General features: G+C 41.8%; 2 protein-coding genes across 2 annotated transcripts; one reads left to right on the top strand and one right to left on the bottom strand.

The window, feature by feature from the left end:
- The first annotated feature begins 108 nt into the window (after positions 1 to 108).
- MED17 (mediator complex subunit 17) lies at positions 109 to 12,752 on the top strand. Its single transcript, XM_036383821.1, has 12 exons — positions 109 to 362; positions 658 to 824; positions 1,238 to 1,457; positions 2,813 to 2,949; positions 3,048 to 3,132; positions 4,273 to 4,425; positions 5,203 to 5,333; positions 6,377 to 6,561; positions 7,084 to 7,221; positions 8,184 to 8,301; positions 9,508 to 9,667; positions 11,604 to 12,752. The coding sequence occupies exons 1-12, from the start codon at positions 131 to 133 to the stop codon at positions 11,807 to 11,809; spliced, it is 1,932 nt and encodes a 643-aa protein (XP_036239714.1). The 5' UTR covers positions 109 to 130; the 3' UTR covers positions 11,810 to 12,752.
- Positions 12,753 to 16,248: 3,496 nt separating this feature from the next.
- On the bottom strand, positions 16,249 to 21,583 carry VSTM5 (V-set and transmembrane domain containing 5). Its single transcript, XM_036383835.2, has 4 exons — positions 21,474 to 21,583; positions 18,123 to 18,452; positions 17,882 to 18,022; positions 16,249 to 16,360 (listed from the first exon to the last, which is right to left on the bottom strand). The coding sequence occupies exons 1-4, from the start codon at positions 21,556 to 21,558 to the stop codon at positions 16,317 to 16,319; spliced, it is 600 nt and encodes a 199-aa protein (XP_036239728.1). The 5' UTR covers positions 21,559 to 21,583; the 3' UTR covers positions 16,249 to 16,316.
- Positions 21,584 to 22,178: the final 595 nt, after the last annotated feature.

Raw genomic sequence — 22,178 nt, 5'->3', positions numbered from 1 at the left:
TGGCCGAGCCCGCTCGGCACCGGTCCCGCTCCCTCGCGAACGCCTCCGGAAGTGGCCGAGCCCGCCCGGCGCTGGCCCCGCCCCCTGCCGGGCCCGCCCCCTGCCGAGTGCGGGCGGGGGTCGCTCCAAGATGGCGGGTGTGCCGGCTGTGCGCATCAGCATCGAGTCGGCGTGCGAGAAGCAGGTGCAGGAGGTGGGGCTGGATGGCAGTGAGACCTACCTCCAGCCGCTCTCCATGTCCCAGAACCTGGCGCGCCTGGCGCAGCGCATCGACTTCAGCCAGGGCTCCGGCTCGGAGGAGGACGAGCCGGGCTCGGCGGGCCGGCCCTGGGCCGAGGCGGGCGAGACGGAGGATGAGGAAGGTGAGAAGGGCCGGGAGCCCGAGCCCTCCCTCCGGGATGCGGCTGCTGGAGGCCCGCCGCGCTGAGGCGGTGCCAGCCTGCGGCTCCGCGGGTGGTTGGGCCTGGCCTGCCTTCCCCCAGGGGCTGGTCACAGTGTTCGTGACCCAGCCCCAGTAAATTGGACTGGGAAAAGACAACAGCAGATTTGATGTCGTGTTGTATTTCGTGCCGTTATGATCTCCCTGTGGTTCAAAAATCAGTCTTACACGTACCTTTCTAAAGTCCTTTGTTTTTCCTGCCTTTGTTTTTTTTTTAGGGTTGGTAAAGTTCCAGCCATCCCTCTGGCCTTGGGATTCAGTGAGGAACAACTTAAGAAGTGCCTTGACTGAGATGTGTGTGTTGTATGACGTTCTTAGCATTGTGAAGGATAAGAAGTTCATGACTCTAGATCCAGTCGGGCAGGATCCCCTTCCTCCAAAACAAGTATGTTGTACCTAGTTGAGCACTTTGTGTGCTCAATCATGATGCTAATGATTTTATTCCAATGGATTTTTTTTCCACATGTGGTCAGTACAAAATTTATCAAAATGCTCCTTTTGATGTGCTAGTGCAGTGCTTTGAGGGTCAGAGTAAGGCTGGGATTGGGAGTTGAGGCCAGTTTCAAAGCCTCTTTACTGAAGTTTTAAGTTAAAATCCAACTTCCAATTGTATAATGGTGATATGAAAATAATTCTGGATAAGTTACTGGACATCTGGAAAAGCAACCTATCAGTCACTGTCCGTTAGTTTCCATTAATAATAAATAAATATTAAAATTATTAATTATTATTCATAATAATAATCATCATCATCTTGTGTGAATTAAAGTCCAAGTATCTTGTTGTTTTTGGTACTAGAATCCTCAGTTTCTACAGCTGATTTCAAAAAAGAAGTCCTTAGCTGGAGCAGCTCAGATCCTGTTGAAAGGTGCAGAAAGATTATCCAAATCAGTTGCTGAAAATCAGGAAAATAAGCGACAAAGAGACTTCAACTCTGAGCTGCTAAGACTGAGACAACACTGGAAGCTGAGAAAAGTGGGAGATAAAATTCTTGGTGATCTGAGCTACAGAAGTGCAGGTAAACAGTAGGATCTGTTTTCACAAGAAGGGATATTTTATGAAGTTGTCTTTTCATAACTGGAAAAAGAGATGGAATCTCTCTTAATAAATAATTTCAATGTGAATTTATTACATTTTTGAAACAGATTTATAAAGGTAGAACTATTGTTTTAGTATCAGGGAAAATATCTTGGCATCTTCAATCCAGAAAGTGATTTTAAAGGCTAACTGTAGTATTTTACTAAGACTTTGTTCAGAAAAGCAATACTGCATTTGCAGTGTAGTTGATCAGTTGACAGGCAGACTTTGTAAATCCTTGGCTTTTATCTACATTTGGTGTGTAAAGCATTAAAAAAAAAAGCGAAGAGTTGGTTGCTTTTTTTTTTTTTTTTAATCGAAGATCAGGAAATCCTAGAATATCTCAAGTTAGAAGGGACCCAAAAGGCTTATGATGTCTAACTCCCTGCTCCCCAGAATTCATACAAGGTAAAATTAAACCATATGACTAAAGAGTGATGTTGAAGGCAGATTATTTTATCTATTATTCCTACAGTTGAGAAATGATGCTGAGGATATGCCTTAATTCATGGATTACATTTAAAGGGGGTGAGCAGCCCAGGGTTCTAGAGGCCGTTATGGAGTGACAAAGTGAATACAGAATCACACAGAACTTAGGATGCAGGTACAAAGCAGGCATCAGAACCAAATGTGTTGGGTTCCTGTTGGCATTGGTGAGGGAGGGGAAGGACAAATTGAGATTTGTTAAAATGAAAAAGCTGTAGCTATACCCCAGGCTATGTATTGTTTTTAGTTGATTTACCCTGAACTAGGTGAACTGTGTCCTGGGTGAAAAAGATGTACAGCTAGGACAGATGTGGGTATCTGCTTTTATCAGTCCCTGAATGACTGCCTATAAAGTTACCTTTTACAGTCAGGACATGGTCATAGTTTTAAGATTTCTAGCCAAACATTATCAGAATTCCTTTAAATCAAGTAGGGTGTTGTACCTTTAACTACCTGCTTGTGAAACTTCACACAGTTACTTTTGTATCTTTCTTTTTTCCTTCCTTGCACCTAATGACTCAATTTCAAAAAAACTCTTGGCTTCCTCCCATAATTATTGAATACTCTGTGTTAACTTACTGCAAAATATTACACATTGCACAGTGGAGGATTGACATGCTGATACAGTGGTGTGAGCTTTCTAATTTACCTGGGTTTTTTTAAGAAGTAATTAAGAAATGTGAGTCAAGTGCAGATTGGAAGATTTGGAGGCTCAGAAATACATATTCTTCCAAAACAGAAATACGAGCTTTTTTATTTGCAGAAGGTGCTTAATATTTAATGTGTATGCCTTTGTCCTTCTTTCCTCAGGCTCCCTTTTTCTTCATCATGGCACATTTGAGGTGATAAAGAACACTGACATTGACCTGGATAAAAAAATACCTGAGGATTACTGTCCTTTGGATGTTCAAATTCCAAGTGATTTAGAGGGATCAGCATACATCAAGGTTTGTCAGAGAAACATTAATAACCTAATGGAGTTTTGTTTTAGATTTGTATGCTTGCAACAGAGAACAAATATTAAATACTGTTCCCTCTTGCCTAGGTTTCTATTCAAAAACAAGCACCAGACATTGGTGACCTCGGGACAGTCAATCTCTTTAAAAGACCTTTGCCAAAATCAAAACCAGGTACAGCTTACATGTTGTGTTAGGAATATGTTCTTGAGGAATGAGTTTGCATATGATGCTTGTTTGAAAATTTCAGCATATAGCTGGGAAGAAGAGTGAATAAGACTTCCCTTATTTAAACTGAAATACTCTGTTTGGGTGGTGCTTGGGCTTTGGAAATCATGCTTTCAAAACATGCTCCTTCAGTTTTTCATATGTGGTTATTCAGTTCTGAAAAAAATTATTAGGGTTGTATTTTGAGTATTCCTGGAGCCTCTTTTGTTTGACATTAAAAGTTTGAGCCCATAACTGAAATCAAACCAAGGTGTTGTGTTTCAGTCGGTTACATCCCATTAATTCAGCTGAACTAGTGACTGTTCACTCTCCACTCTGCCCAAAATGCATCATTTGTGTCTGTTGTTCGTATGTTTTATCTGGATCTGAAACTCTACTGGTGGTCTGTGTGTTAATTACCAACAGCTCACCTGGCAGATGGTACATTGATTCATTTAATATGTGCCAGTATGGGAAGTTTTAAACTTTTGGATTAAAAAGCTATCCTTTACTCTGTAAAGTTAGAAATAAACTGGCAGGATTTTATTTCACAGTTGTCTGATACAAATGCTAGTGCTGTCCTGAACATAGGCAACAGAACATAGAGTGCTGTACTATGAGGTGCTTCATATGGTATTGAGAGTATGTTATGCAGCTTGTGTGCTTACTTACTCCATAATCTCCCAAGAATTTTGGGCCTATAAACCCTGTGAAAGCACATACATGCACTGAACATTACTGGGTAGTTCATCATAGAGTGAATTTAATAAAGCCAGAAGTATCATTGAAAGTAAACTAAAACTTAAGGAGCAGAGGTTCATAAAGAGAGACCTTCACAAAAGGCCTGGGAGTGTAATATACTGTACCATAAGGGTGTTGCACTTCACAATATGCATATATGTAAAATTGAATCAAAATTAGTTTTAGTTTTACCTAAAGTGCTTGCTTAACTAAGATAAAATTCTGATAATACTCAATTTGGATATAAGGCACTGACTCCTTTATCTTAGTGATGACACCTGGCTACTGCATAGTATTTGGCATCTGAACAAAAAGGTGGCTTCTCTTTGCTCTTCCCTCTTGCAAACATTTATTTATATTTTTCAGGTTCTGCACACTGGCAGACAAAGTTGGAGACTGCACAGAATGTTCTTCTATGTAAAGAAATTTTTGCCCAGCTGTCACGAGAAGCTGTTCAAATTAAATCACAGATTCCTCACATTGTAGTGAAAAATCAGATAATTTCCCAGCCTTTCCCAGGTAGGAAGCTTTTTAAGATGCTTAGCCTACAGTTGTTTCCTTAAAGACTGATTGATGTCACCTTTTTTAATTCTCTGTCCTTACAAAAGTAAAAACAAACTCCTTGATTTTCAAAGTTTTTGAAAAACAGAATTTCAGCTAATGCACAGTAGTTTCTAATGTACTCTGTTTTCCTTTGTGGTTATGTTTTTTGTCAGCAGCACTTGAAAACTGTCAGCTGTAATGCCATGTGCATGTGGCAGTTTGGAGCTGAGGATAAGTCATTGCTCCTGGATTGCGTGTAAGAATAAATTTAAGACTTGAGTTTATGAGTCCTCAAAAGACCAAAAGCAAATGCTCTTCAGTGAGGATAATTAAACAGCATAAAGGTGGCTCAGAGTCAGGTGGTGAATCCTCTGTTCTTACAAGGGGTACACAACCCATTGTATCATGCAAATAATATGTTTCTGGATTGCTTAAAATGTGTCTGATGGTTAATCACTCCTTCTTTAAGAAAGCAATGGGGTCCTGGGGACTTCTTTTTGTGTGGGATTGAGTCATAGAAACTGATGTGAAATGCATCTAGTGAGTTCACAGTTGTCAACACTTCAGTGAATATCAAGTTTTACTTGCCTTTGGTGCTGTGCCCTCCACCATCATTCTTTGATTTTTCTCTGATACAGTGAATACCTGTTGTTAAACTACTCAGTATAAAAAGTGAAGAAGTTCTCAGTAGCAATCTTGAAAATTGTCAGTGATCACTTTTTAAAATCTTTTTTTTCCATTTGCTTTGTACAGGTTTGCAGCTGTCTATTTCTCTGTGTCACTCTTCCAATGATAAAAAGTCACAAAAGGCTGCTTCTGAAAAACAGAATCCAGAGGATCATCTCTATGTTCTGGAACATAATTTGCATCAACTTATCAGAGAGGTACTGCATATATGGCTGAAGTACTGAAGAGTTTTTGGGCTTTTGTTCAGCCTTCTGCCCAGTGTGTGGCCCTGGTATAACAGCCAAGTGCCACTAGAGGCCAGTCCTTCTCCATCCATTTGTGGAAGGCAGCCTACTGCTTGGGTTTCCATGGGTGTGGGTGGTTTGGGAGTTCCAGTTAATGCTTTCAGGGCATGCTAGTTCTTTACTTAACCTCAGATCTGGCTGCTCACTTCAGAAAAGCCATGCAAAGCTTTTCTGGTAGAGTTCATCAGTTCTGCCCTTTTTGTGTCTAATAATGCTTACCAAGCACTGTCAGTGAGCATCTGGTCAGCCATACCCTCATGAAGGAACAATCAATTGCCATAATAGCTTTGTTTATTTGAACGTCCGCTTCTCTGCTTCAGCATTTTGGATTCTTGAATAATCTAGCAGAACCTGGGGCATGAAGTTGAGGTTGTCTCTCTTCAGGAAAGAAGCCCAGTTTTGCATCTCTAAGTAGAATTGAAACCATGTTCCAGAGAGTGTTCACCTCCTTAGAGCATGGCTCTGCAAGTCATGCAGTCATGTGGAACAGTCCAGGGTTTTAAACACTGATTTAGGGCTCATGAAACTTTGGCTCAGTGCCCACCTTTCCTGTGGATTTCCTTTACTTTGGACATACTGCTAAAACTTTCTGTACTTCAATTTTTTTTTGTCTAAAATACTTCCTTTATTTTGAAGTGACCATTCTTTCCGTCTCCATAGATGTATATAAAGAAGACTTATTAGTTGGAACTACTGCCATGGTACCAAATTTCTGTTAGCTAGCACTTTTTTTTTTAATTACTTTCTATAAGTTTTGAAAGACACATATAAATGGAGGAAGCAAAGTATGAAGAATTGTCTTTAAAGTGCTGTCGGGTTGATAAAGTTAAAAAAGTTTTTGAAAGTACGTACACTCTAAAAATGTGATGTGAAGCAACATATTGTAAGATACATATTATTTATTGCAGATACATTATTTGGTGCCTTCCTTTTATAACATCTGTTGATTGTTGCAGTGTCACAAGCAGACTCTGAGCTCGACAGTGATGCCACATCCAGCTAGTGCACCTTTTGGCCATAAGAGAATGAGACTTGCAGGGCCCCAGGCTTTTGATAAAAATGAAATCACTTCTTTACAGTCGAATGAAGGACTTCTGGAAAAGATCATAAAACAGGCAAAGCATATATTTTTGAGACGAAGGTGGGTCACAAGATAGTCTTGTTACAGTAACATGTACCATTACATAGAATACAATTGTCTATTTTAAGTGTTTTTAAAACTAGCTGCTGTTTCTTTCATGGTTAATACAGTCTTTTTTTGTACTTTAGTACTTTTAAGTACTAAGAACCAAAAATTATGAAAAAATATGAGAAAACAACATTCAGCTAGTAAAAAGAAAAGATACCAGATCTCTTTGAGATCTCTGTGACAGGTGCAACATAAGCTGCTGATAATTGTCCCTACTTACCTCAAAGTGCATAAATCCTTTTTAGTACTCTTAGCAGTGCAGTAGCTAATACTGAGTAATACCACTTCAATACTGCTGCAGAATGTATGAGAAATGTACAGAATAAACTGTACTTCATTAGCACCAGAACAGTGCTGAAATAGAATTTTGATCCACATGTTTGTTATATCTAATAACCTCCTTGCTTCCTGAAAGCAAGGTAACAGTACAAACTGCCTGGATTATTGTGTGTGGAATATGGCTTTATCTTCTAGAACTGCTCGAACCATTGACAGTCTGGCGAGTCGTATTGAGGATCCTCAGATTCAGGCTCACTGGTCCAATATCAATGATGTTTATGAATCCAGTGTTAAAGTTCTAATAACTTCTCAAGGATATGAGCAGATATGCAAGTAAGTGTGAGAATGCATGTCCTTTTAGTTGTAAAGGCATGAAGCAAAGGCACCATGTATTCACATTGTGCTTTAAAGGTTTAGATTTTCTTCAGACAGACAAGTAGGAGTCCATTATTTGTGTGTATTTGTTTTTCTGACTTCACTGTAGGGTGAACAGTCACCTTCAGAAAACGTCACCCACTTTACCCTTTAATGAAGATATTTAGTACATCTTTAATTAGTACAGTTTTCTCTCAAAGAAGAAATTTAAGATGAGAGTGGGCACTTGGTGGTGGCAGGGGTCGGGGAATTTCCTTTGGATGGAGATGACTGAATACAAAGTATCATTTGATAGCGCTGGATTCTAAAGTTCCAGTCTGGTCATGGAAAGCTAATCTGCTCAGTCCTAGCTTGGTTGCATACGTACTGAAATGTGCAACTCCTGTAATTCATGCAATAATTATGCATGTTGTTACTGAAATACAAGATTGGATGTTCCAGAAATAAATGCTTGCAGATTGACCAGCAGTGAATTCATTAATGCATCAACAGTGTTTTCTTAGAGCAGTGCTCTCTGGCTGTGACCACAGTATGGGGCAACCTGCTGTGGGGCAAATGACTATTGGTGCATTTCCAGTCTTTATCCCAGAGTACATAAGCTGCCCAAGTTTTGTCTGTAGCATAGAACACACCATTTTCCCCTGCACAACTGGAAGGAAACTTGGGCATGGGGCAGGTGGGGAGCTGTGAGGCTTCCTTGACCTGAACAAATGGTAGGCCAGGTCTGGGAGCATGCCACATATAGAGGCAGCTGTTGTGGTGACAGATGAACCTGGAATATTTGGAGTTGCTGTCCCATTCTTTGCACCATCTGTCTTAGGAATTCTTGTCAGTGATTGGGTGGGATTCTGTGTTCTTAGTTTCCTGTTTTCTTAAGCCTTTTAATGCTTTTTGAATAAATATGGATCTTGTCTTCAAAGATCCATTCAACTACAGCTGAACATTGGAGTTGAACAAATCAGAGTTGTGCATAGAGATGGAAGAGTTATTACATTGTCTCATCAAGAGCAAGAACTGCAGGATTTCCTTTTATCTCAGGTAGACTTATATATGTTATTCTTCCCTTTCTCGTGATGTTTGGGAAACAGAAAGAAGTTAGAATCTCACTTTCATCTATGTAGAAATTATTCAAAAGTTCAAATTAAGATAGTGGAGAAGGGAAGCTGGATGACTGAATTTTCACTATGTTTGTGTAGAGTCTTTAGCAACTGTTACTAAAATATATTGCCATTTTTTACTAGGGTCAGTAGTCATAATAATTTTTCCCTCCAATTTAAAATGCATTTCTTTATGCTGCTCATTATGGGAGAAACAAGTCGGTGGTAATCATAGCAGACAATAAAATATTCTATATATGAAACTTACTGTAGCTAAGTTCTTAATGAACCCACAATTACTGTCATTTCAGCATTGTCTGTTAATGCTCACTTTGCACCTGTCGTTACCAAATCAGCTCATACTTGAATGAACTCTGTTTTCTTAATTGCTTAGAACAACCTGCTGGTTTTATTCAGAAGTAACAATCTCCCCACTATGCATTATAAATAGTCAAAATACAGGTCTTTAATAACAGTGGTTGGCCTGTTGCAGTTACATAAAACTCCATGACACAGAAAACAAGTTGAAACAGATTCTGCTGAGGTCATGTCGTCTTGCTCAGGTGTTGTCAGACTTGTTCACAGAGAATTGCTGAATGGTGCTGGATACTTCCTTGTTACAAGGGTTAAGTCATGATAAAGGAAAACAGTAGCATTTAAACTCCTTAGCTGTTAGAGCTCAGTGCTTACACTTGAGCATTACTGGAGATAATCATGCGTGTGAGGACCTCAACTTTTTTTTCTGAATTTTTTCTGCTAATACTTTCTCATATTTTTATATATTTTACAGCAGAAGTCTTGTTTATGTTGAAATAGAGGATTGTTTACAAACTAATTTTCTGAGACCTAAATAAAGATTTTTGTAAATTAATAGCATCAATTTAAATAAAATGGCTAAGAGCATATACCAATGAAAAATTCATTTAACTGCATAATAGAGTGGCCTTCTCTTCTGTGAAGGAACTAGTCTAATCAAATAAAACAAAGTTCTACCATCATATTAAAAAAAGTTCTCTGAAAGTAGAGAACTTAAAGTAATTTTTATAGGTAATTACTGTACAGAAAACAGGCTTGCTAAACTACATAAGCAATTCTTTCTATGCTCTGCAAATATTCGACAGAAAACAAACCTCTTGTTATGTTTCAGATGTCACAGCACCAAGTGCATGCAGTTCAGCAGCTTGCAAAAGTTATGGGATGGCATGTGCTGAGTTTCAGTAATCACGTTGGTCTGGGGCCAGTGGAGAGCATTGGCAATGCATCAGCAATAACTGTAGCATCACCAAATGGAGACTATGCCATTTCAGGTATGTTCCCTCTTGCAAATAGAACTCAAATCTTTCTGAGAGTGTTTTTAGAATATTTTGCTATAAATTGATACTATGCTTTAAAAGTCTACAGACTGTCTCTTGTGTATGGAATTGATATCTAAATAGAATCAACACCTTGCCCAGGAAGCCACTTAATATAAAATTTACATAGGATTGAAAATATTTCTTATAGTCACTGTGGAAAATTATATGTATTATATTAATACATTATTTGAATACATTATTTTGATAAATATTATGTAAATATTTGTTTATATAATATATAATTATAGAAAATTAGTTATATGTATTATTATTAGCATAGAAAAAAGTGATTACAGAAACCATCAGGATCCTGAGAGAGGGAACAAGATAAACAACAGGATCACAACTCCAAACTTAGGCAGAACAGTTTTGGTCTCTTTAGGGATCTTTTTGAAAAATCCTATGGATAGAAAGAAGAGGGGTCCAGGAGTGCTGTTTGATTATTGTTTTCAAGGGTCACCTCTTTTAAGCTCAAGAATGGTCATTCCTAATGTTCAGGAAGTTGTGCAAAGGTGACAGAAGACCTGTGTGTATGAACACGGAGCCCATGGCTGAACTCGTGACATAGGAAGGAAGCTCCAAGAGATTATTAGTAGTTGTCCTGGGAGGGATATAGAGACACTATCCAAGCATGCATTGATAAGGATAGGAAAGCTAAGGGTAGGACAGGAATCTGGTGAGGGATGTACAGGGCAGCAAGAAGAGCTTCAACAGGGATGTCAGCAGCAAAGGAAAGACGAGGGAAAATGCGGGATTGCTGTTAAACAGAGAGTAGTACCTGGTGGCACAGGACATGGAGGAGGCCAAGGTACTCAGTACCTTCTTTACTTTGGTCTTAAGATTGGCCTTCAGAAATGGATCTGTGAGACTCATGGGAAATTTTGGAGCAAAGATTCAGCCTCAGTAGTGGAAGACCAGGTTAGAGAACCTTTGAACAGACTTAGACATATACAAGTTCATGGGACCAGGTGGGATATATATCCATGACTGCTGAGGGTGTTGATTGATGTTACTGCAAGGCCACTCTTGATCCTAAAAGGCCAGGCTCAGGAAGGGCTCCTGAGGACTGAAAGAAGGCAAATGTTTCATCCTGTATTCAAGAAGGAAAACATGGGGAACTACAGCCTGATCAGCCTCATTGTAATTACTGGGAAGATGAGTTGGAAAAAAATAGTCTCAGAAGAATTCTCCAAATATACTGTGGAGAACATGGTGATGAGGAGTAGTTGACATCAATTTATGAAAGAGAAATTATGTTCAATCAGCCTCATAGTTATCTCTTTATAGAAGGTTAGCTTGGGAGATGGGGGAAAAGCTAGGTGGTACCTCTCTAACTGTTTGTTTAAAAAGCCAACACACACCACTCCCCAGCATGAAAACACAGAAACCCATCCAAGCCAGCGAAGCACCACCACCCCTCCACTAGTCTCACAGAATTTTGTGATTAAAAGTAACTGCCTAATGATTTAGATCCTGTCTACTTGAGAGAATGAGAGAAATCGACTAGAAACAATATATTTTTCAACAGAATAGTGGGGAATACATCCAAAGAAAGAATGAGCAATGAAGCCTTTGCCCTTCCTGGAATCGTTGGGGAAAAAGAAATGCATTTGTAAGGTGTACATTTTTGTGTTTATTAAAAGTTTCTCTGTCTTGAGCTAACCCAAGAACCTGCAGTGTGAAAGCAACAAAATAATAGAGAAGTGGGAGATGAGAGAGAAAACCCAGAGAAAAAGCTTTGAAAAAGAAAGGAAGAGAATTTCCCTTGTTCGCTTTCAGCGTGTTTGGAATTGAGTAGGAGTAAAGTATAGAATACACAGGGAAGAATATTTAGTATGAAGAATGCCTACAGTGTAAAAATGCTCATTGAGATCTCCTTTCCCCACAGTCCGTAACGGCCCGGAAAGCGGCAGCAAAGTCATGGTTCAGTTCCCACGGAGCCAGTGCAAGGATCTCCCCAAGGGCGATGTCCTGCAGGACAGCAAGTGGAATCATCTCCGGGGGCCATTCAAGGAGGTGCAGTGGAATAAAATGGAAGGGCGGAACTTTGTGTATAAAATGGAACTCCTCATGGCTGCCCTAACTCCTTGCTAGTGAAGCATCAGCCTCTCTCTAGGGCTTTGAAGTGTCTCTGTGCAATGATAACTTCCAGTGCAGCAAAGGGAAGTGGGAGCTATGGGCCAATACAAGGAAGCAAAATCAAATTTATTTCCTGTACAGAAATAACCATTTTGGTATTTGTAATAAAACCTTTTTCAGTAGCATATAAAATACATACAATTTTTTGTAAAAGTTCCTTCCAGCTGTATCTTTGAAATTTGCTCTGTCCAGAGTGACATAGATGAGTAACTAATGTATTTTTTGTTTATAAAATTAAATTTGGTAGTCCTTGAGTTGAAGCATTCTTGAGTTGGAATTTTTGTACATTGATGGAGATTCTGGGTGACTCCTTTCTTTTTGAGAAATGTTTACTTGGCAGTTTAATTTGAGAGTGTTACAAAGTCACTGCCTGTGGCAAAAGTCTTTCCTCTCTGATGGCCTGTGTCATGTTGGCTATTTTGCTTGGTTTTTTGAGCTTGTTTTTTACAAGAATATAGCGGAAAGGGTCTTACTTGGCTGGCAAAGTTCTGACAATTTGAGTTTGTGGGTGACTTGTGACTTAGTGACTAGATAGAAGGAGATAACTCTCATTCAGTAGACCTGCACACTTGAGTATCTGGGTCTTTCTTCTGCATATTCCATGATTATCATCCAGGGAAATAATAACATCTTCCTGAATATCAGCTATTTTGAGTTCTTTCTAAATAAAAAAGTCACGTTTTTTATAGTTTTGGTTGTAGTTGTAGCCTTCTTGAAACTTACAGTATAGTGTTCAACAAAGCTTTCATTTTGTTTGGTACTTAAGTGCTAAGGGTCTTTTTGCAACCTGTCTGTGTAAACTGGTTCATATTCATGTCTGTATTGTCTTTTGAGGTGTCTGTCTATATGTATATAAATGAACTTCTTGCACATAAACATGATCAAATTGAGCATCACACTTCCATGGTGACAATTGTTACTTTGTTGTATTCTCAAGTATAAAGAATAATTCTAGGAAAATAAGCAGCAAGCTGCTGCTCAGCAGGTATCCAAAGCAGTTCTTGTACTTATATTGGTGTTGGCCAGCATGGAGCATCTTGTTCCAGTTCCTGTGAGTACTTGCTTCTGTGTGACTGAACTAAGAGAGAGAAAGGGTTTTCCTTGCAGGGGCTCATGTGTTACCCAAGACAACTGATGAAAATTAAAAGCCCTAGTTGAAAATAAGTCTCTTGATCTTGAAGCCCTGTGATGCCAGGTCCTGTATTGCTGTGCCAGCAGACGCTGTGTGATTACAGGCAGAGGGGGAGTTGTTCCTTGGTGAACAGTTCAGCCAACAGCCTGATGCATGCGTTCATGCATCTGACTAGATGAGGCTGTTCTGACTCCTGCTAACACAACAAATCTCTTATTAATAATTATAAGATGAGTCTATGAAACTTGGACATGTCTTTATGCTTTATTGTTCTTAACCTAAATTGACAGGTCTGCATGTAGCAATAGCCTTTTCATCAAGTTCTTAGTTACCAACTAATCAGATCACTGTGGAGCTATTACAATCTCATGGTTGCAGGACTTCTCTCCTGAAAAGGACATCTCCTGTGATGCAGAACAGCAAGCTCTGCATGTTAGCATGAAAACACTTGTCAAGACTTCTAGGTCTAGCTGAAAAAAGAATAATAACAACATCAAGAAAAGAGTTATTCGAGATCTGGAGAGTCAGTGTTTTGGTGTTGAATACACAGGGATTCCTAATTTTATTGGAAAACAGACTGATTAGACATCTAACAGATAGTCTTGAAACTTGGTAGTGCATCTTTGAATATGAAATGATGACATTAGTGAATTATTAAGACCTTTTCAATTGATTGCCAAAGTAATCTGATGAAGTTGGACATCTCTTTAATTCAAGTTTAAAATGCCTTAATCCCTTTGGTCATCTAGAATGCTCTAAATATTAAATGTGCTGCTGTTCCGCAGGGAATTTACAAGTACAGTAAGAACAGCTGTTAGTTTCTGAATTTCTACTCTAACAACCTTCCATGAGACTATAGATGCTCCAGAGTAGCAAGAAACTGATACAGTTTAGCCTCACATTCTGTACCTCAAATATTGACCTTAATAATGCACAGCGACAAAGAGCATTTTCAGGTAAATTTGAGTATTTTTTAAGTAATGTTACCTGTGTAGAGTAAGCGTGTTAAATTGTGGGTAAAATTTTTGGGTGAGGAATTGTCTATAAAGAAAGCTATGTACAGGTTAACTGTACTGGATGTTCTCTCTGAATACTGTTTGAGTCCCTACTATTCATGTGGGATGTTACTGCCTAAAAGTGAGGTTGGCACCAGGTTTAATAACCAAGGATTGAGTGCCTGAAGTTGAAGTGACTTCAGCCAAGCTGAAAGAGGTAGAAAAACTGTGCTGGTTGTAAACTTCTTTTATTGTAGTACATTTTAAACTGAAGAATTTTAAGTGTTCATTTCCTACTTTCCTGCCAGCTTTCAAACATTGTGGTTTAAATGTGTGCATGACCTCTGCAGTCACAGCAGTGCACTGGAATGGTCAGTCATGTCTGGATATGTTTCCTGACTTCGTCTGGCAATTGCAGTGTTCAGGTCAGTGTTAGCAGGTAATAGTGGTTTTATGTGTAAGCTGGACTTTTTGTAATTCCTAAGTCTGGCAGAGCACCTGCTCTGTATTCAGCTCAGCCTAATACCTAGCTTCACATTCAAAGTGCTTTAATACTTTTTGCCTTAAAAGCCTAAGATATGTTCAAAGTCTAAGATTTAGGGCTCAAAAAGAACCCCTAACAATGTTTTCCATATTCTATAAGCATACTTTACCAAGTAATTCAAGTTAGGTGATTGAAATAGATGCACTTAGTTTACCTGTTGTCAAAGCTTGGTTCACTCAAAGACACAAAAATGGACAAGTTTAAAGCAGAGAATTGGAATAAACTGTTACTTGTCTGCTGTATCTGATACTTACCTCATTTCTCACCTTTTTTGACCTGTTCTAGATGTAGGAAGGAGCAAACAGCTGAATCTGGTACCTCAATTTATGAGTGGGAGAGAGGCCCTTTGTATTACAAAGGACCAGCTCAGTATAGGATGGTTTAAAGCTACTGTGCACAGGATGCTTTGGCTTGTTTGGCCCCTACCTGCATCATTATGTACTTGCTGAGAAATTCCCTGAACATTTTTCCAAATGGAGCCCACAGTACCTCTGCATTTGAGCATCCCAGTCCCTGACCAGAGGCAAAACTCTGTCAGCCTGTCCTGTAAAAGATTTTTGCAAACAAGTGAGACAAAGTGTGAGAAAGGCAGTAGCAGCAGTTTGACTCAAACAGCAACGTGGCAATCTACAGGCGCAGACTAGTCCATGATGTCTTCCAAGTTCAAAGTTTATTTCACACTGCAAAATTCTCATTACAAAAGCAAAACAGAATAATTTGGAACTCGGTCAGTTTACTGCTTTCTCACTGACAAACACAAATGTTATTTCACCCCACAGATCTACAGGTGGAGAATTGCAATACGTGCAATATGCAGATTCAAGAAAACATTAGTTGGGTCACTTCATGTTTTCTTACAACATAGGGAAAGCAAAGGTGGCTTCTCAACAGGAGCAATTTTAGAACTGTATTTGTTAATATTATATTTCAAAAACATGCTGTTACAACTTTTTTTCTCAGATAGATTGTTCAGCACTGGGCTAAGTTTGCAAAGGACATCTTTTACAACAAAACTGTTTAGTATTTTGCCACCCCAACTGGTGTTGTGTGTCACTGTTTTATCTGACCCCTCTAATCTTCATAGAGTGTTCTCTTTAGTGCCTGCCTGCACTGTTCCTTGTACAACCACCTGCTCTAGTAATGTCATAAAATGTGTGTTAAGATCCATCCTGGGGCAGTGTAAACAACTGCGGGAAACACAAGCGGGAGAACTTTGACCAGCTCAGCGTTCTTTCAAAGTCAGTTTTGTCTCATGAAAAATTGCAGTTTGTCTTCAGAGCTTTAGGAAGTTCCTTACACCCAAAAGCAGCAGCACAGCTGCAATAAACAGGATTCAGTGCTTGCAATTAATTTTTTAATGTAATACTGTAATTAGATATTTAATTTATTATGTTGATGGATACTAATGACCACTCTGACTGTAATAGGAGACTTGCTGTATCCAAAATGCAGGTGTCCTTCAAGACGATGATAATTTCCTTTATGGGTTGATCTTAGAGGGTTGGTTGTTTTTAAGAGTGGTAGAGGCTCTAGATTTTATTAGCTAGCCACAAAAATGTGTTCATGCTCAGCATGAAAGCCTACTCTTTTTAACTCTGACCTTGACTAGCAGAACCGAAAACTTAACAGGTTGAAACAGCTCCATCAGACACTGCTGATTTAATTACTTTGCAAGTCAGGATGTTTCTGCGGTAGTCACAAACATTTTACCTTCTAGGTTTGTTCTTGCTTTCTTGGCCAACACTTTCTCCTGAGGTAGAATTGTTATTTTTATTATGATACAGTCCTTGGCTAACACTCAATGGTTTCCAGTTCAATCTCTTCTGTTGTACTTGCTGTAAATGAAAGGATATTATTATTGATTGGCAAATGGATTGGAAGGCCAACATTCCAAAATTAACTCAAGACATTTTTAACTTTTTATTATTAGCTCAAGCTTTCTCATCTAAAATTAGGTTTTAAATACATATTTTCAAAATATTTAACTGTATAAAGAGGTTCTCACAATCTTTAAAGTGACCATGATTTCTTCCGGTACAAGGCTAAAGATACTAAGAAAATGAAGTCCATAGGGACCGTTCTTATATCTCTCTTCATGACTTCTGAAAGGAGGGCTCTTCTGAGATAGAATTGGGGCTGAAATTAGGTCTCTGCTTTGGACCGTTTCCTGGGAGATCACACAAGTTTCTAGAACTGTGCTTTCTTGAACTCTGCCATATGTTACATGAGTATGTCTATTCAATTCAGCCCTGTGGGAAGACTGGCTTCAGCTGGAGTAAGAGGCTTTATCTAAACAAAATTCTGTATATTCTGGCATGATAGGAAAGTTTTCAGTAGCTACAGAACCTTGTGAGTAGTGTATGCACCATGAAAACAGCAGCAACACATGAGCAACAGAAAGGAAGAGGCAGCTCAAACCAAGTTAATTTCTTCTTCTATTAGGTTTTGCAGAGTTGACACAAAGTCTGGGCCATGAATCTTAGGATGCTTGAGTGTCTCTGTTGGTCCAGTAAAATATTGATAGCTAGGCTGCTTGTTGTAATGTAACACTTCTTATAGAAGAAATACAGACCTTTTACCTAGAGGGCAAGAAACCACGAGGGGATCTGCACTTACAAAGAAGGCAGGTAAACATCTGAAATACTTTGAAGTGGTAAAGGAAACCTCCCATTTCAAAGATGTGCCTGAGAGCTTGATCCCAGGCTCATAACATGCACCTTGTCTTTCTGCCTAGGCCAAATATCCCTGGCAGTAGCTTGGAAATTTCTTCTCTAATATGTCCCTTCAGTGTAGCTCTTGTGTTCCTTGACCTGCTTTTCATGACTGTTGTCTTCAGTGTCAGGTTTTGATATTACTCAGTGTTCGTTGGAGTCTGCAACTGGATCAAAAGTGAACAGATGAAGTGGGGGTTTGAGAGGAGGAGATGCAGTCCTCTGCTGAGGACTGAACTGAAGTAGGGGCACTCCCAAGGGTCATTTGATTATTTTCCCGTAGGATACACCCTGCTGATGTGAACTCAGAGAGTTGCTGATGCTCTTGACTTTGTCTCCTGCCCTTTGATGGGGGGTTATTTGAGCTCTGGCCTTTTCTCCCCAAGTTTTGCAATCAGCAATGTTGGGAAGTATTTTATTATTTCTAATGTGAAACAAAAAAGGTAGATGTCCTGTGGATTGTTCTTCAACTAAACACCTGTTATTCAGTTGCCTCAGCTAGTAAGGAGTTAGAACAGGACAACTGATCTGAGACTTTCAGTCTTGTTTCTCAGTGGCCCTGTTTAGCACCTTTATGGTACAAATTTTAGGCTCAAATTTCAGGCTTGAAGACCCTATACCCTGACTACATTTTTAGAGAAATACCTGTCAGTTTGTGTGTTGTCTTCTTCTGAAATAGATGCAGAGATTTATTACACAGCCACATGAAGCAGATTAGAATGGCAGATACTGCAGCGAGAAATGTGAAGAGAACTGCGACAAAATGCAAATCTTCATAGATAATCTCTGTAGGGAAAATGGAAAAAAAATAATATTATAAAATTGATTACAAGCAGATTGATGCTTAAACACAGGGTAAAGCCAAGAAGTCATGAGTAGTTTGTACCATAAACATTGACTATGATGGTGCCATAGGCATTGGTTCCATGCTCCTCCATTACAGTGACAAAATAGTAGCCGGCATCTCTCATGCCCACATTCCGAAGCTGTATAGAGCCATTTTCAAAAGTAGTCACTCTGTCCTTGTAGACCGTGGATATGTTGACATAATTCCCACTTCTCCACTCAACAATGCTGGTGGTGCCCCAACTTGACACATGCTTCCACTCAATGGTGGCCACGCCTTGGCAAGAGTATTCAACTGAGAGGAGAATGTTTTGTGCCACTGTTGCATTGATGTTGGGTTGTGGGACAACTAAGGATACTCCTCTGGGAGCTGAAAGACAAAGGAGAGTGGTGAGTCTGGAGGTGATGCTGCACCAACTGTCCAGGGCAGGTTGGGACCTCTGGATCATGGTGATTCATCCTACCTATCTCAGTGATCTGTTTTAAGAGGGGATAGATTATGCTTTTCAATAGCTTCTTCTTTTGCTTTCCATAAAAGTAACATACATACTTGAAGACTAAATACACATTTATAATTTGTGATAGCAAAAATGCTTCAACCATAGTGGACACGTATTTGCATATGTTTCAATGTTTTAACATCCACATAGAAAGGGACTTTGGATAAGCATAACATTTTCTGAAAACTGAGCAATGTTCTTTTGTTCATCGGTAACTGGCTTCATCTAAAAATCCTGCATTTACATGGAAAGTTTAGTTGCCATGTCTGAGGTAATCTATCATATTCATTAACTACCATCCCCCAAAAGCAAGAACTGTAGTAGGCATAAGTATGTGAAGTCTTGGCAAGGACTTTGTCATGTTTTCAGGATGTGTAATGAACATTAGAAATATCAGCTTCTTAAAGGACACCAGTTAATAAGCCAGTGCAGATAAATCACATGTATCCAAAGGTACGCAGTCCCTGAGAAGCCAGGGACTTCATGTTCCTGATGATATCCGGGCAAAAATGCATATAAAAGAATATTTAATTTTCATCTACTTCCTCCTGATGTGATTACAGAGCTGTTTGTGACACTGTAAAACTGAACTGGCTGCTTAGTTTAATGTGTAACTGCAATAATTTCTGCTTGCATTTGGTGTCTCTGCATGAAGATTTGGATGCACACCAACACTGGAGTTTTAACTGGCATACATTTTTCTTTTGATTAATGGCTTGTCTGAGACCCTTGGCTAAAGACTGAAATCCTGTTATCTACCCACAAAAATCAAAGCAGACAAAAGGCAGATAAAGCACACAGTAAGGCTGAATGCCTTTTCCTGGTTTGGCTTGGAGCAACTCACCTGCTCTACTCCCTTACTGTGGGAACAGCCTGACTGCAAGAGCAAAACAAAAAAGAAATGCTGACCTGTAAATGTCTGTAACGTTTGTAACCCCATAGGGGAGTGAGAATCAGACCCTCAGCTACACTGCATGAGTGCAAAGCAGGACACCTGGGGATGATCCTGGAGTTTCTGCAGTGTCTTCAGAGATAAGAATGATTAAGAAAGGCAAAGAAAAAAAATCTCCAAGGGAAAAAAAAAATTGTAAAAAATCTTAACATAAGAGCCCTCCACAGCCACCACAAATGGAAGAGATGGGTGAATTACAACCTGACTTCACCGTATTTGGGATCTGTAGCAGAATTCACTAACGCTGTTGGTCAGGATAAGGTAGGGGAGCTCAAGAAGCCAGTTCAGTTCCCAGGCTCTCATCTACGGTACCAAATAGGACCTAGGCTTTTTCCAAGATACCATGCCTGGGCTCCCCCTTTCATGAGCATTGTCCATACTCATGCTTCTCAGTCCCCCTGCAGGAACATCATGCTTTCTGGGCAGCTCAGTGCATCCTCAGCTGAGCTGTGGTCTGCTGTTCAGCCTGTGTGCAGGAGAGACTAACCAGAGCTGTGAAAACGAGGTTTGTGCCAGCTACAGAAACAGAACAGCCGGGAACCTCTGGTAATCGCTGCAAATTGTTCCAATTGTTTTCTGGTCCGTGTATTTATTTAAAGGCCTTTCCCACTGTTTCTGACCACACAGGAGCTGAGTGTCTCCCCTCAGTGACCCTTTCATGTTTTTATAAAGGCTTTGTTTTGAATATGCAATTGCAAAATAAATGTAAAAAGAGAGATAATTAAAATCTTTCCATTAAATTATTTGCAAACATGTGCTGTCCCTATCTGGTATGCAAAGCTAAAAAAGGCAGTGCAGTATCTATCTAACCATTCAAAAACATTTTTAGTAGGCAGTGTGCCTAGATCACCTGAACCAGTCTATCCACCAGGCTGGAGAGCAAACACCACACCCACATGCAGCGCCCTACGGAAGGTGACGGCTGTGCTTCTCCCAAAACCAGCCCATTCACACCCAGTAAAACACGCACCCAGGAGAAGCGCGTACAGGGGCTGCTCAGAGCTCACTGAGTTTGCCGTCCTGGCACGCTGCTCTACTCCAAAGTATTTGCCTGGCCAAGAGTCAAGGTGGGAAGTGCGGCTCTGCCTACCAGAACTGGCCGCGGCACCGCAGCTGGGCCTGCAGTGTGTTGGGCAGTGAGTGAGAATCAAAAAGGCTGACGGGGCCAGCAGGAGCTCTGAACTGGGGGACAGCTCTGACACGGGCTTCTGAAACCCTGCGGGCTGCTTCTCCACCCTTTGGTGTCCTGCTTGCGCGTCACTTCTCTCCGTGGAGTGCCGTGACCGAACCACACTTGCTGGCGGCTCTGACACCCCGCTCCCCGGGCCAGGGTGGGGCTGGCAGCAGCCTCCCTCAGGCCCCTCTGGGACCGGACCGGACGGCTCCCTGAGGTTGCCCCATCCCCACTCACCCCCCGTGGGGTGCTGGATCAGAACCCACCTTCCCTCCTCACCGCCGTGTTTCCCAGTTAGACACCCCTCGGGCTGACTAACCGGGTTGTTTCCCCCTCCTCGCCTTGTTCCCTCGGCCGCTGGAAAAGCAGCGGGGGCACGGCGGCTGCTGGGGCCGCCTCTGCCGGAGCGGGCGTGAGGCCGGGGCGTGGGGCGCTCCCCCCGCGGCCGCGCTGCTCCCGCTCGGCTCCCCCGCTCCCTCCGAGCGGCAGGAGCGGGGACGAGCCTCCCCTGACCGTGTCAGGGAGAGCAGCGATGCCTGCCTCAGTCTCGGTACGTCCCGTCCCTGTCCCCTCCCCAGCCGCTCCCGGTTGCGGACGAGCCGGGCAGAGCGCTGGCCGCGGGCGGGGGTCGGCGGGCGCTCTGCACCGCCCGCGGATGCCGGGCGCTGGGGCTGAGCCGGGGCTGAGCCGGGGCATCGCGGCGAGGAGCAGCAGGGAAGCGCCGGGGAGGGAGCGGGGGAGGCAGAGACGGAGCCGGACACTTACTCTGCAGAGCCCACCCGGCGGCCAGGCAGAGGGTGACGGTCCCCACGACGGCGCTCCGGCCTCGAGGGCCCTGCAGCGGTCTCATCAGCGGGAAGCCGATGCCCCAGGGGTTGCATTTAAGTGGCTGGGCCGGCCGGCGCGGCCCGACCCCGGGGCCTGCCTGCCCCAGAGGCCTCTCCCTCGCTTCTCTCCCTCCTCTTCCTCCCGCTCCCGCCGCGGCGCCGGGGCTGCTCCCAGCTCCCCCCCGCAGCGGCCCCCGGGCGCTCCCCCGCTCACACCCCGCGATCTCCCGTCCGGGCTGGAGATGCAATTGGCTGAGTGAGGAAGGGAAGGCGCTGCCCGGCCGCCGACCATCGCCCAGCAGGGAAATGAACGCGATGGGCGCAACCCTGCCCGGCCCTGCCGTGCCCGGCCGGAGCCTGGAGCTGGGAGCCGAGCCCGGGATCGGGACATCTGGCCAAGGAGGCTGGTTTTAAGTGTGATTTGGCATCTGCAAGGGAAATTTCACTTCAGGGTGCTAAAACTGACTTTTTTCCTCCAAGAAGTCTGATGATGATGCAGGTGAGACAGGGATGGGGGGAAGGCTGGAGAGCAGCATCTCTGTGTCCCCAGAGATCATCTCAGGTGACCACGCTGGAAAATGAACCTGTTCCCATCCCACTGTACCCGGCACATGCACTAGGTGCTCCTCTCTCTCTTCTATTA

The sequence above is a fragment of the Molothrus ater genome, chromosome 2 (genome assembly GCF_012460135.2).
Source record: "Molothrus ater isolate BHLD 08-10-18 breed brown headed cowbird chromosome 2, BPBGC_Mater_1.1, whole genome shotgun sequence".
Taxonomy (NCBI): domain Eukaryota; kingdom Metazoa; phylum Chordata; class Aves; order Passeriformes; family Icteridae; genus Molothrus; species Molothrus ater.
The sequence above is the reverse complement of the archived record's forward strand: the minus strand, read 5'-3'. Positions and strand labels throughout refer to the sequence as shown.